The sequence below is a fragment of the Heloderma suspectum genome, chromosome 7, assembly GCF_057233095.1.
Source record: "Heloderma suspectum isolate Gila_16-S chromosome 7, 16-S_ref, whole genome shotgun sequence".
Lineage (NCBI taxonomy): Eukaryota > Metazoa > Chordata > Lepidosauria > Squamata > Helodermatidae > Heloderma > Heloderma suspectum.
In genome coordinates this window covers 22524271-22537361 of record NC_139464.1, presented here as the reverse complement: position 1 = coordinate 22537361, position 13091 = coordinate 22524271, and the positions used below count along the sequence as shown (strand labels likewise).

Genomic DNA, 13091 nt, shown 5'->3' with positions numbered 1-13091 from the left:
CTTCGGAGGAAGGTTTGCATATTCTGGCCAAGGGGTGGGCAGCACGTAAGTCGTATGTGGCCCCTCACTGCTGTTCTTTGTGGAGGGGCCGGCCCCCCTCTCACCAAATTTGCCACAGTGGCAGCGGCAAAACAATGGCGATTTTGCAAGGAAAAAAGGTGTGCTGGGAGCACACATCTTGTTTGCAAGTAGAATCATGCTCGCAGAAGCACCCCACACCCCTCATTTCCTTGCAAAATCTGCTTTCTTCAGTTACGACACTTTGGTGGCAGCTGCAAGGGCGGGGTGTGACCCCAGGTGAGTTTCCCTAGATGTTGCCCACCCATGTTCTAGACCAAGAATGGAGGATGGTTCCTTATCCCCCTTGTCTCCTTCCTTCAAGCTTCTTGGCCCTTTCCCATGGAGATCCTCTCATCGAAGAAGGGGAGATAAAGCAGTTGTAAGCATTCCCCCATTCCTGTGTTTAAGGGCTTGTGCTGCAGAGGCATGCTCTGCTGAGTAGACACACAGAGGCTTGGCCTTCAAGGTGCTCTTTGAAAGTGCTGCTGAGGAACTCAGTCCTGCTTACTTCTGAGTGGGTTTAAAATCTGCAAGAATTACGTTTTGGCCCTGTCCACCCACAGATCGAATACTGCCTTTGCCGGATTGGCATTTGGCCCTCAGACTGAAAAAGGTCCTCCACTCTAGCTGTATCAGATGCATTTAATGGTATATTCAAGTGGCAGAGCACGTAACCTCAAAAATAATATATAATCCTACAGGGGTCTATTCGCACCAACATGTTGAGCCACCAGAGGGACTTAGTAGGGTATATCAAGGACTTAGCAGCAACATCACTGAAGTTAACAGAGTGGGTGAAAGTGCTTACAACGCTAGTCACACGCATGCCACGGTCAGACCTACAGTAACAAGAACCTCACAACTTTGCTAGCCACCTGTACACCCGTTTGGAGCAATTCTCCCTGCAACTGGAGTGCTCACTAGAATGATATCCAAGTGATTTGGTGGAAGTTGGCTGTTCCCTCTTTGGCCTTTTCAAGTACTCCAAGTGGCAGGCATTTTGGAATGGAGGCAGACCGGAATTATTGCTCAAGTCAAGACTAACTTTAGATTCTGTTGAACAGCAACAGAAAGTCTTGTGGGTCCTTAAAAGATGAGTTTATCTGCTTGTGGAATGACCTTCTTGAAGGAGAGACTTTGTTTCAGTTTTTCCCAGAAGATGCTCCAGTTTGGAGAACAACATAGAAGCTGGCAAGCCAAGACAAACCTCACTTCATCTGCAGCAACTGCAAAGAGACTGAAGACTGGAGTTTTAATGCAGTCGTGTTTATTTGGATGTCTTTTCAACACTTTTCCAAAGACAAAGACAGTTCATTGGCCTAGTTAAAAAGCCAAATCATGTGTTTCCCCCCACAATCAAGTACTCTTTACAATACAACCAATTCTTGATAAGCTATTCATTGCCACCACTTCTGTACTAGCAGTTTCTCTACAGCAGGGTTGGGCAACATGTGGCTCTCCAGATGTTTTGGCCTACAACTCCTATCATCCCTTACCATTGGATATGCACTGATGGCAGTTGTAGGCCAAAACATCCTGAGGGCCATGTGTTGTCCACCCCTGCTCTACAGTGTTTTGATCCATAACAGGTTTTTTTCATTTTAAAGTCAAGTTCTGTTAAGGTATTTACCATTTTGAAAATTAAGCCGTAATGAAGGCTACCACCATCAGCTTAGATGCCCAAACAAACAAACAAACAAACTTCTGCACCACCAAGAGGGCTGCTCTCCCAATACTGTGCTGCCATCTACAGCAATAGCAAAGTTATCGCAACAGATCTTGTCCTCACTCCACTGGTTTTATGGTTTCAGCAGGCAACTTGGCAGACAGCATGAAAGGTCCCACTAGCCAGGAGAGAGGGGTGTTGTGCACAACATACTCCCACAGCTCATCCATGTATTCTTGTGCCTTCTGCACTCTCAGATAGCTCTGGGTCAGGAGGGTGCTGGGGAGTTCCTGAAAGGAGCCAGCTGCTGAGAAGGACGCATGGAGATCTCTGGTGTTTTGGCGGACTTGCTGCACTTTATCCTGCAGACTGGAAGGGAACCCTTGGATGCTGAAGATCAGTGTCTGGCAAGCTGCTTGCAGCTGCTGGATCATGTTGCGGAACACAGTCAGGGTTTGGGTCTCTACATGCTGGAACAAGCAAGCCGTTACTGAGCACTGCTGTTTCTTATGGGAGGCAGGCATCACCCTCTTATAAGGGACTCTTGACTTACCACGCATAGACATGCCTCTGCCACATCTTTCTCATCCTTTGCTTTGGGGTTTGCCTTCCTCCATTCTACCAACATCTGGCTCAGCTTTTCTTGGCCCTCAGAAACCTTCTCTCCCACACCTTGCTTCATACGTTCAATCTGGAAGGGACAAGCGAAGACGCAAAGCAATGCCATCTGTGGGACTCTCTACATCATGATTTGTTGCCCATCCATTTTCTACTACAGTAGCTTAGATGCTGTCCTGACAGGATATCTAGCAGAAGTGTCCCCTCTTAACATTGTCTCTTCAAGGACCCAGTGTTTCTGAAGGGATAACATGGGGAGTCAGTGTTATACAGTTGAATACATAAACACAAATTTAAGGGCAAAGCTGATCGGTCACTCTTTAGCCCAGCCTTTCTGAACCTGGTGGCCTCCAGATGCGTTGGACTGCTACTCCCAGCATTCCCAGCCAATGTGCTGGGAGCACATCTGGAGGGCACCAGGTCAGGGAAGGCTGCTTTAGCCCCTGTAGAAGGGCCTTCCTACCTCAAATTTATATTCAGAAACCTAGGAAAGGGAGATTGCAAAGCCTGAGCAGGACTACACATTCTTTATACCCTCAAGTTCATGCAGTGGCCCACTGATGCAAGCTAGAGAGGCCAGTTATAACTTTATACAGCCTTTCCTCAACCTGGTGCGCTCCAGATTAATTGGACTTTGACTTCATTCAGCCCCAACCAGCATGGCCAATAGGCAGGAATGCTGGGAGTTGTAGTCAAAAAATATCTGGAGGGCCCCAGGCTAGGATCCTCGGGAATCAGTCATGACCAAATGCCATTTTCTTGTTTTAAATGGGAAGGGACTCCAATTGTGACAAACATATGCCAGGCCAGCCTTCTAGATTTAAAGGATGATTTGCAATGAGCAGTGTTAATCTCAAACGTGTTATTCAAGCTTGGAGGTAAAGTTCATACCAAGTGAAGAGTCTGCTGAAGCTGGGAGAGGGAATCCTGGATGGCCTGCCTGGCTCGTTGCAGCTTCGCTACGGAGTGCAGGTAAGCCCTGTGGCGGAGTTTGACCGAAAGGGAGCCCAAGCGCACCAGGTACTCCTGCTGCTCATGTGGCCGCACAGGACACACGTCACCATCCGTTAAAACTGCTGAAAGCTCAGCTAAGGAACAGAGAATCACATGTCACAGGGGATCAGCAGAGGGCAGCCTTGATGCCTTATGCATCCTTAGTAGCTTCCGCAGAGAGGAAAGGAAATTTTTGGTTCCCTGTTCTATTGAAGGACATGGCTACAAGGAATTTAGGGCCTTTGGGCCTTTGTGTTGTATTGCTCAATGAATGCATTCTGCACCAGTGCACAAAATGTGCTTTCTGATCACACCAGAGCACAAGACTCATCCTTCATAACACATTCATAGCTCTTAGGGTAAAGAATGATCTTATGTTTTATTTTGCATGCACATTGTTTGTATATTTGTTGCAAGCTGCCCAGGGAACTTTACGGGGCAGCATACAATCATAAACCAATCAGATGTCATTTATTTGCAAGCCAAAGGCCATTAACAAAACCCATACACATTTACAAAATATGTAACAGGAATAAAACATTGGAGTAATTAAATAAAAAGGAGCTCAGTGAACTAAAGTACATGGCCATCTAAGCCTTTACACCAAATATTCATATGTACAGTTAACTGTGACAGCAGTTAGGGCTTTAGCACAAATTTTTGAGGCAGCTAAGACAAAAAGCACAACCTGGTGGGTTACTTGGCTATTTTGCTCAGACAGCAAGTAACGTGTATTTCTTAGAGCATATTCAGATTGCAACTCAGATATAATACTCTGAAGAACTTTTGAACATGGTAATACATAGAAAGATAATTGATCATATCTTCAGTTTCTAGGGATCCACAAATACATAGTCATTGATCATAAGGGATCTGATAGTATCTGCCATCAAATACTGCTGTTGGCATGATTTGAAATCGCAGAGCTGTAAAAGTCTGTCTAAATTTGGGTAAGGTCAGATCTATCAAGGATGAGTCTCTCAAATGACTGTATTTATAAAATCCATACTCCCCCACCCAATTTAGAAGATAAGATGGTCTGCCAGTCCAGCATAATGTTTTGATCATAAATCCAGTTCCACAGCGCTCTTTTAGAAAATGAAACAAAGGTCCTCAGAAATGGAGTATGATAAGAGAAGATCATTTAAATTTAAAGACCCATGGCATGCAAGACTGAAGGCTAATAAAACATCACTTAGAGAAAAACATAGACTAATTTAGTCTATTACCTCAGGCAATTAAGGATAGTATAGCATAGTCATGTTCTAACAGAGGAAGCCCACTTCCAATAAAAATGCAGCAATAATTTTTGTTGGGGGGTACATGCTAGGATAAGCAGCATGACTACCCTACACTGTTTTGTGAACTTTTAAAATCTTTTGTTTGGATGCTGTGCACTTCCTGTCCATATGATAGGCAGAAGCAGCAATATCCAAGACTAGTAATCCTGCTGCTTTTCTTCCTTTGCCTGGAACCCTAGCTTAGGGTGGCCTACATTACAGAGCACAGCCCCCCTCTTGTTAAAGGGCTGTCCTGTCCAGTTTAAAAAGAAAGAACCACAAAGAGGGAGAGCAGGTGCCTTGAAGTTGCCCATCAACAGTTAGCACCTGGACCACAGACTGAGTAGGCACACAGTTCATCTAGTGAGTCTTCTCCACTACAGTGAGATGTATTTCTGTTTAAGTTATAGTCATTTCTAAATTTGCATCTAAACATATAAATCAGTGCACACATTTTATTCCAGCGCACACACATTTATGCACCCCCTTTTTTGGGGTGATGCATTTCCTCTTTTCTGGCAATGTATTTGGCCACCCTATCTGAGACCCTGCAGCAATGTCCTGCTTAAGAGGTTGCTTACTGGAATTCTTTGAAGCTACATACTCTTGCCCTGGAGCAGATATAGCCCTCCCAAGAATGAATAGCGGCATACATAACCTCCCACGTCATCTATTGTGCAGCCAGCACAGTATTCAGTATGCTATTTAGGGGTTGGTGACAGTTCTGCTATGCAAAGTTAGTGCACAATGACTGGGTTCACACAATACACTAACCCACACTCAGTGGGTTAGTGTGCTGTCTGAACACAGAACATTTTCCGCAGGATGGCTTGTTAGCTGTGCAGTGTGCCACCTTGAGAACCCATGGTTTGTTGTTCAGGGTGGTTGACAAGCGACTCTGCATGGTTAAGAAGACACCCTGTGGAAGATGTCCTTGGTTCAGACAACATGCTAACCTACGGTTAAACAAACAAGCCACGGTTCATCAACAACCCACACTCAACCACTGAGGGTCTGTTTACACAGCACACTAACCCACACTCAGTGGTTGAGAGTGGGTTGCTTTGAACCATGGGTTGTTTGTTGAATTGTAGGTTAGCATGTTGTCTGAACACAGCCAGGGTGGCTTGTTAACCATACAGCGTGGCTTATTTTCTTGAACAAGCCACCTTGAGAACCCATAGTTTGTTGTTGGGTTGTTCAGGATGGTTAACAAACCACATTGCATGGTTAACAAGCCACCCTAGCTGTGTTCAGACAACATGCTAACCCACTGTTCAACAACCCCCCCGCCACGGCTCAAAACAACCCACACTCAACCACTGAGTGAGGATTAGCGTGTTGTGAGAACAGGCCCAAAGACTAGGTTCGTACTATCATGGAAGGAAAATAAGCCATGGTGGCTTAATTTCCCTCCCCACGTGTGCTGGTCACGAGCCACCTAATTAGCATAAATACCCTCACCAGGTGCAGGTTGTTGTGATGTAAGCCACCCACCCTAGCCAGGTTAGGACAAACCACTGTGAAACCTACCCCAGGCACCCATTCTTGCCAGGCTTGGACGTCATGACAACCCTCACTGGGCAAGGGTACTTTTGCCAGTTAGGCTGCTCACAACTAGCATGTGCAGGGAGGGAAAATAAGCCACTGTGGCTTATTTACCCTCTCTGATCATGTGAATCCAGTCAAAGTATCAAAGGCAGTCAAAGTATCAAAGACAAGCTGGAGTCTTGAATACAAAGTATCAAAGACAAGCTGGAGAGGGTTCAGAGGAGGGCAACGAAGATGATCAGGGGAGGAATCTATGAGCCCTATGAGGAGAGACGGAAAGAACTGGGCATGTTTAGCCTTGAGAAGAGAAGACTGAGGGGAGATAGGATAGTGCTCTTCAAGTACTTGAAAGGCTGTCACAGAGAGGAAGGCCTGGATCTCTTCTTGATCATCCCAGAATGCAAGACACAGAATAATGGGCTCAAGTTACAGGAAGCCAGATTCCCGCTGATCATCAGGAAAAACTTCCTGACTGTTAGAGCAATATGACAATGGAACCCATTACCTAGGGAGGTGGTGGGCAATCCCACAATGGGGGCATTCAAGATGAGGCTGGACAGCCGCTTTGACTTGGATTCCTGCATTGAGCAGGGGGTTGTACTCGATGGTCTTGTAGGCCCCTTCCAATCCTACTATTCTATGATTCTAGGAAATAGTTCCACTCCTGTTTGCATTGTAGCTTGAGACTTGGATTATTTGCTGCCTAGGAAGTGGGCCCCTTTTCTACTCAATGCACTTCTTGAACTTCCTTCAAATGTCATCCTCATAATGTGTAAGTACCATTTTAAAGAATTCTATTGGTGTGTGAATGAACAGAAGGAACAGAAGGGTAAACAAGTCTTTCAAGAGTGTAATTAGGTCTCAGTAGAGTAGGTCTCCACTTATACATCTCTGAAAAGAGGACACAGATTTGTGTAAAATGTTCACATGCTAATGTTTATGTATAATGCAAATTTAGAAGCAATCACTATAATTTAAATAGAAATATGGTACATCTCACCATAGCAGGGAAGACTATGACCAGGTGACCTGTGTGTCTGCTCAGTCTGCTGTCCAGGTGTTGATGGGCAACTCCAAGGCCCCAGCTGCTCTCCCTTCTTAGGGCTCTATACTAGCCAGACTTGGATTGGACAGCCCTTCAAATACAGGACCAACCTCTGTAAAGTAGGACACATCGCCACCCTAGAGTGCCCTACTGTGAGGGGGAAGGCCTTCTAAAATTGAGTCGGGGACACTCAGGTGTAAGAACCAAGCTGTTTCAGAAACAATTACTCCATTTCAAAAGTAGGAAGGAGACCTTTGGTCTTTAAATCACATACCCAGCTCTTCATCTGTTACGGAGAGGTAGTCATCTACCACCTCTTCAGATCTCCTAAGCATTGCTTCGGCACTGCTGACAGCTATCTGGCCCACTCTGGATTCCACAACAGTGGTTAGACTGTGGCTGATAATAGACTTGGTTGCTTCCATGCTGCCCTGCACAGCGTCTTTGGTCATGTCTACAACTCCAGACAGCTTGTCGGCAAAAGCCTCCTTGGCACTTGTCATTTTGGACGATACCATTTCTTTTGTGTCAGAGGCAACCTACAAGGCAACAGAAGAACACACCTTACATCTGCACAAGTCACCATTAGAAAGGGGCCTTTCATATCTATCTATCTATCTACCTACCTACCTACCTACCTACCTATCAGGGGTGGGCAACTTGTGGCCTTCCAGATGTTTTGGCCTACAAGTTGCCCACCCCTGATAGACACAGCCATGTTGTTACATCCTTCTTGACATAAGCAACAGTTTGAACTTGATGCTAGCTTTTAGGTAATGTTGAGAAGCTTGGTGAGAGACAAGGCAACCCTCCCCCCACCCCAATAGCGCATAGGCAGCTCCCTTGGCAATCTCCTAATGGAAGAATCCTCTCCCCACCCTGCAGAGAGGCAAGGGACCATGCATTGCACTAGGGATCAGATCAAGTTACCTTATCAACTGTCAACTGAAGAACTGGCAACTTCTCCTCCAGCGTATCCAGGCCTTTAGAAGCATATTCACTTGCAGTTGCAACTACAGAACAGAGACATTTCTCAATCGCTTTCAATTGTGCTAGCCTAAGAAGCCCAGCGCATTTCTTCATAGAGGATAAGGCTATTTATCATGAGAGCTGAATTCTTACCTCCAGCATCAGAAGCACCATGCCTCTGAATCCGTCACTGAGGAACAGTGGAAGAAGGCTATTTCCCTGATGCCATGCACAAATTCCTGGAGGAGAAGGCAGATCAATGGCTACTAGTCCTGATAGCCATATGCTACCTCCAGTATCAGAAGCAGTATGCCTCTGTGCACCAGTTGCTGGGGAACTTGGGCAGGAGGGTGCTGTTGCACTCATGCCCTGCTTGTGGGTTTCCCATGGGCAGCTGGTTGGCCACTGGGTGAACAGAATGCTGGACTAGATAGACCCTTGGTCTGATCCGGCACAGCTCTTCTTATGTTCTTACGTTGTGGGTTTGCCGTAGATACCTGGTTGGCCAGTGTGGGAAACAGGGTGTTGGACTGATCCAGTGTTCTTAAAGCTTAAGTTTTAGTTTCCTCATCTACAGATCTACTATCACTATGCAGACAGTGGGCTGTATTTTAGAGCTCTGCCCTATGTATGTAAAGCCTGTAGATACAGAAGTGCAGTTTTAAAAACTCATACACTGAAGTGAAGAATAAGTACTGTACATCGAGCGCCGGCCCTACCATTAGAATGAAACAGCCACCTCAGGCAGCAGATTTAGGGTTTCATGAAAGGGCAGCAAATTGGGCCTTTGTTAGTGTTGTATTTCTATTGCCTGGGATGTGGGGAGGAGTTTGTGGGATGTTCTGCCTCATGTGCCAAAACAACTTTGGCTGGCCTTGGGGACTATGCGCTTTGACTCGGATGGCTGGGGTGTGCCTTTTGCTGCTCTGCCTCAGGCAGCAAAATGCCTCAAACCAGTCCTGAGTACATCCAAATTAACAAGGGCTAAGAGCAAGAAGATACTGAGCAGTGTCCAATGCTGCTGCTCTGCTTACACCACTGATGTAGTGCACATCAATGTTGTGCAAGTGGCTCCTTGCACGACACCAATAATGTATGCTGGAGCAATGGGTTTCCCCAGAAAAACCATTGTGTCACCATATGCTATTGGCATTGTGCTTGAGGCTGCTTATGCTAGTGCTACATCAGTGCCACCTCCAGGTTTTTGAGGGCCCATGGGCAAGATGCCCTCAATGGCCCATTCCCAAAGCGAGTCTACCTTCTCACTGCCATTATCACCAGCTGCCATTGCTCCTCAGCCTCCAACTCCAAGGTGCTCTTGTCAGTGGGCCCCTTCTAAAATGTGAGACCTCAGCAAGTGCCCAACCATGCCTACCCTTGCCACTAGCCCTGTGCAATGTTAATTGCATAAGCAGAGTGACAGCACTGGGTACTGCCCATTGACCTGATCTGAAGAGGTATTGAAAACTCAAGTAAAAACAAGAGCAATGCTTTCAGTTGCTCTTATTTATTTATTATTTTATTTATTTATTAAATTTATTAATTGCCCATCTGACTGGTCACCCAGCCACTCTGGGCGATGTACAACAATAAAAACAGTTAATACAATAAAATTCAACATTAAAAATGTCACATTTCTAAAATTACCCTAGCCCACCCCAAATGCCTGCCTGAACAACCATGTTTTTAATGCGTGGCAGAATGTCATTAAAGAGGGGGCATGGCGGAGTTCCCTAGGGAGGGAATTCCACAGAGTGGGGGCCACCACAGAGAAGGCCCTCTCCCTCGTCCTCACCAGCCTAGCTGTCCTGGCCGATGGGACAGAGAGAAGGCCATCCGAGGCTGATCTTGTTGAGCGGCCTATCTGGTGTTGCTGGAGGCGCTCCTTGAGATAGGCTGGGATAGGCTCTTGTGAAGCTCATGGGACAAGAACAGGACTGAAGGGATGATTGAACTGAAAAAATAAGGTCATGAAATGGCCATGCAGTTTGGGATTGAGTATGAATATTAAGGATGGGTCGAAGTGCATTTGAGCCAGTAGCATAAGTACTCAGTGCCTCAACACCTCATGCTGGCATTTGTTTGGGTAGGTAAGAAGACGGCAGGCTACAGTGCCATGTGACTATCACTATGCAAGATTAGCAGCCTCCTATGTTCAGATTATGAAGCAGTAGATTCAACCATCAATAAACATTGGGCATATAGGTTTCACCTCCCCAGCTGAACAGTTTAAAAATCTAACCAGGTTGCTCAAAAATCTTCTTGGCTTACTTACTCTGGGGGTCAAGCTTTGCCAGGATAGGCTGAGCAGTGGTGAAGGCCATCTCTGTCAGGGTCTTTACCCCTTTCCCCGCTGTGTCAAAGAAGGATTTCACATAGGGGTGGTTGTCCTTGGTAGAATTGAAGGCGGCAGCAGCCATATCGTAGGCAGAGCTGACCAAGGGCATACTGGCTACTCTCCTCAAGGCATTCTAAGATGAGGAAATACTTGGTTAGTGCACAAGGACAGTTCCCACACTCCACAAATATGGGGAAGCATAACAATTCGGAGCCTCTTGCTTAAATGCATTCTCCTGTCATTAGATATCTTCTTCCTGCATGGCCAGTTGCCCTGAGGCTGCTCCCCAAAGTCTCTGGAATCCTGGTATAGGGATGGCGGAGAATTTCTCCCCGAATCTTCGGGGGGCCGAGCACCAACGCATTTGGCCCCCCGAAATCGGCGGTGAAATTCTCTGCCCCCTGCCCCCCCCCAGGATGGGACTTACCTTTGGTGAATGTCCCTCCCAGTGGCGGGTCCCGGCAGCGGTTCGTCGGCCTTTCGTCGGGGGCTGCCGCCGCTGCCATTACAAAGTGTAAAAAAACCCAACAACCCTGTGATAGGCTACGTAACGATTAACATAGCCTATCACGGCTAGATTTCTAAAGTCAGCCGTGATAGGCTACGTAAATCGTTACGTAGCCTATCACGGGTGACTTTGGAAAAAAAAATAAAGCGCGTACGCAAATGGCGGCGCTCTATGGGCGCCGCCATTTGCGTTCCTTATTTGGTCCCGGTAGTCTACGTAAAGATTTACGTAGACTACGCCGTAGTCTATGTAAATCTTTACGTAGACTACCGGAACCAAATAAGGAACGCAAATGGCGGCGCCCATAGAGCGCCGCCATTTGCATACGCGCTTTTTTTTTTCAAAGTCACCCGTGATAGGCTACGTAACGATTTACGTAGCCTATCACGGCTGACTTTGGAAATCTAGCTGTGATAGGCTATGTTAATCGTTATGTAGCCTATCACGGGTTTTTTTTGTTTTTTGTTTTACACTTTGTTTCGCGGCCGGGGAGCCTCCCCCCCGCAGCCTGAATTTCGGCCGGGCGAGGCGGGAAGCCTCCCCCCCCTCGCCTGAATTTCGGCCGGGCGAGGCGGGAAGCCTCCCCGCCCCCGGCCTGAATTTCGGCCGGGCGAGGCGGGAAGCCTCCCCCCCCTCGCCTGAACTTCGGGGGGAGAAGCGAAGCGCCTCCACCCCACCGCGAAGCACCCCTGCGAAAAGGTAAGTGACTTTCGTACATCCCTATTGGTGTAGCATGATGACCAACAGGCTTGAGCTATGAATCAGGAAGCCCCTGGTCTGCATCTCACCTCTGCCTGGTACTCACTAGGTGCCTTAGGCAAGTGACTTTCCCTCAATCTCAGTCGCTCTAGCTGCAACATGGGGTGGGGGTGGTGATAGCACTCACTTTATGGAGTTGTAGTAAGGATTACAACTGTATAATGCATGTTTAGTTAAACCAATCCAACACTGGTTTGAAGTCAAAGAACCATAAGGAGTGGAGAGCACGAAGGGGCCTTGAAGTTGCCCATCAACAGTGGACAGCAGACTGAGCAGGGCACTTAGGTCACCTGGTCATAGTCTTCTCCACTATGGTGAGCTTTCTCTTTTCATAATAATTATGTCTAAATTTGTACCTTCACATATAAGTTTGCATATGTTATTCAAATTGGTGCTGTTTTGGGGGGAGTGATGCATTTTCTTTTTTTGGTGATGGATAAAAAGCCACCCTAGTTCCACTTGTCTCTGGCAAGACAGGATTTTGCAAAATTTAAGCTAACATAGTGGCGAAACAAGCACGCACTGCATGAAACAATGCTTCTCATGTTACTTTCAGTTCTCCAAAAGCAATTTATTTAGGCAGAAGGGAGCTCAGAGGGCCCAAATACCTAACTGGGAGTCAGGGGAGGGTGATGTGCTTGCTAAGACTGTACTTTGGAAGCTGTTCATTCTGCATCCTTGCAGAGTCTGTTTCTGAACTCACCTCCTGTGCAGGTTTGCTTGCCTCCTCCACTTGGCTATTGGAAGACATAGCTTGGTGATGCAACTAACAAGAAGGTAGGGCTAGAAGAGAAAGTCACCAGTTATTCACCATATGAGAATTTCAGCACCAAAGTCTGTTTTGTCCTATGGAGCTCTGGTCAGGCCAAATTGCTCTAGTTTCATCTTAAAGAGGGATTTGTCCCTTTAAGAACTCTGAAGCACTTAAAGGATTTTTCTACATGCAGCTTTTAAACTGCCACTTTACCGAGGCTTCTGCCTCCTGAGTCATTGTGGGATTAAGACTGGCTCCTTTACACATACTTTTTTTTTGGGGGGGGTCTTTCTCTTTTCTGTATGTTCCATTACAGAGCCACTAGGTGGCACTATTGAATAGCAGAATTGTGGAAATGTATGAGGTTTCCCTGCTGCCATTCACAAAAATACCAGACTTCCCTTGTTAAAAATACGCAGACTAAAATGGTTGCAAAGCATGGGAAAGGCCCTGGAGGATGACAACATCACATAAAGGAGCCACAAACTACCATGAGTGGAGAATCATGAGCGCACAATAAATGCTTCCTGTAGAAAGACTCGTAGGCAGG

The 13091-nt window shown here is 46.5% G+C and overlaps 1 protein-coding gene across 1 annotated transcript; it reads right to left on the bottom strand.

The window, feature by feature from the left end:
• Nucleotides 1-1845: 1845 nt before the first annotated feature.
• On the bottom strand, nucleotides 1846-12778 carry LOC146339398 (perilipin-3-like). Its single transcript, XM_084811874.1, has 8 exons — nucleotides 12755-12778; nucleotides 12491-12553; nucleotides 10458-10653; nucleotides 8144-8226; nucleotides 7488-7752; nucleotides 3236-3432; nucleotides 2280-2417; nucleotides 1846-2196 (listed from the first exon to the last, which is right to left on the bottom strand). Exons 1-8 carry the CDS (start codon nucleotides 12776-12778, stop codon nucleotides 1846-1848), a joined length of 1317 nt encoding a protein of 438 aa, XP_084668000.1.
• Nucleotides 12779-13091: the final 313 nt, after the last annotated feature.

Excerpts from the sequence above, each read along its gene's own strand:
- LOC146339398 (XM_084811874.1), bottom strand. The coding sequence starts at position 12,778 with ATGACTCAGGAGGCAGAAGCCTCG. Across the intron at positions 7,753-8,143 it reads TTCAGTTGACAGTTGATAAG|GTTGCCTCTGACACAAAAGA; the intron begins GTAACTTGATCT and ends GTTGCCTTGTAG. Across the intron at positions 2,418-3,235 it reads TTCAGCAGACTCTTCACTTG|ATTGAACGTATGAAGCAAGG; the intron begins GTATGAACTTTA and ends TGTCCCTTCCAG.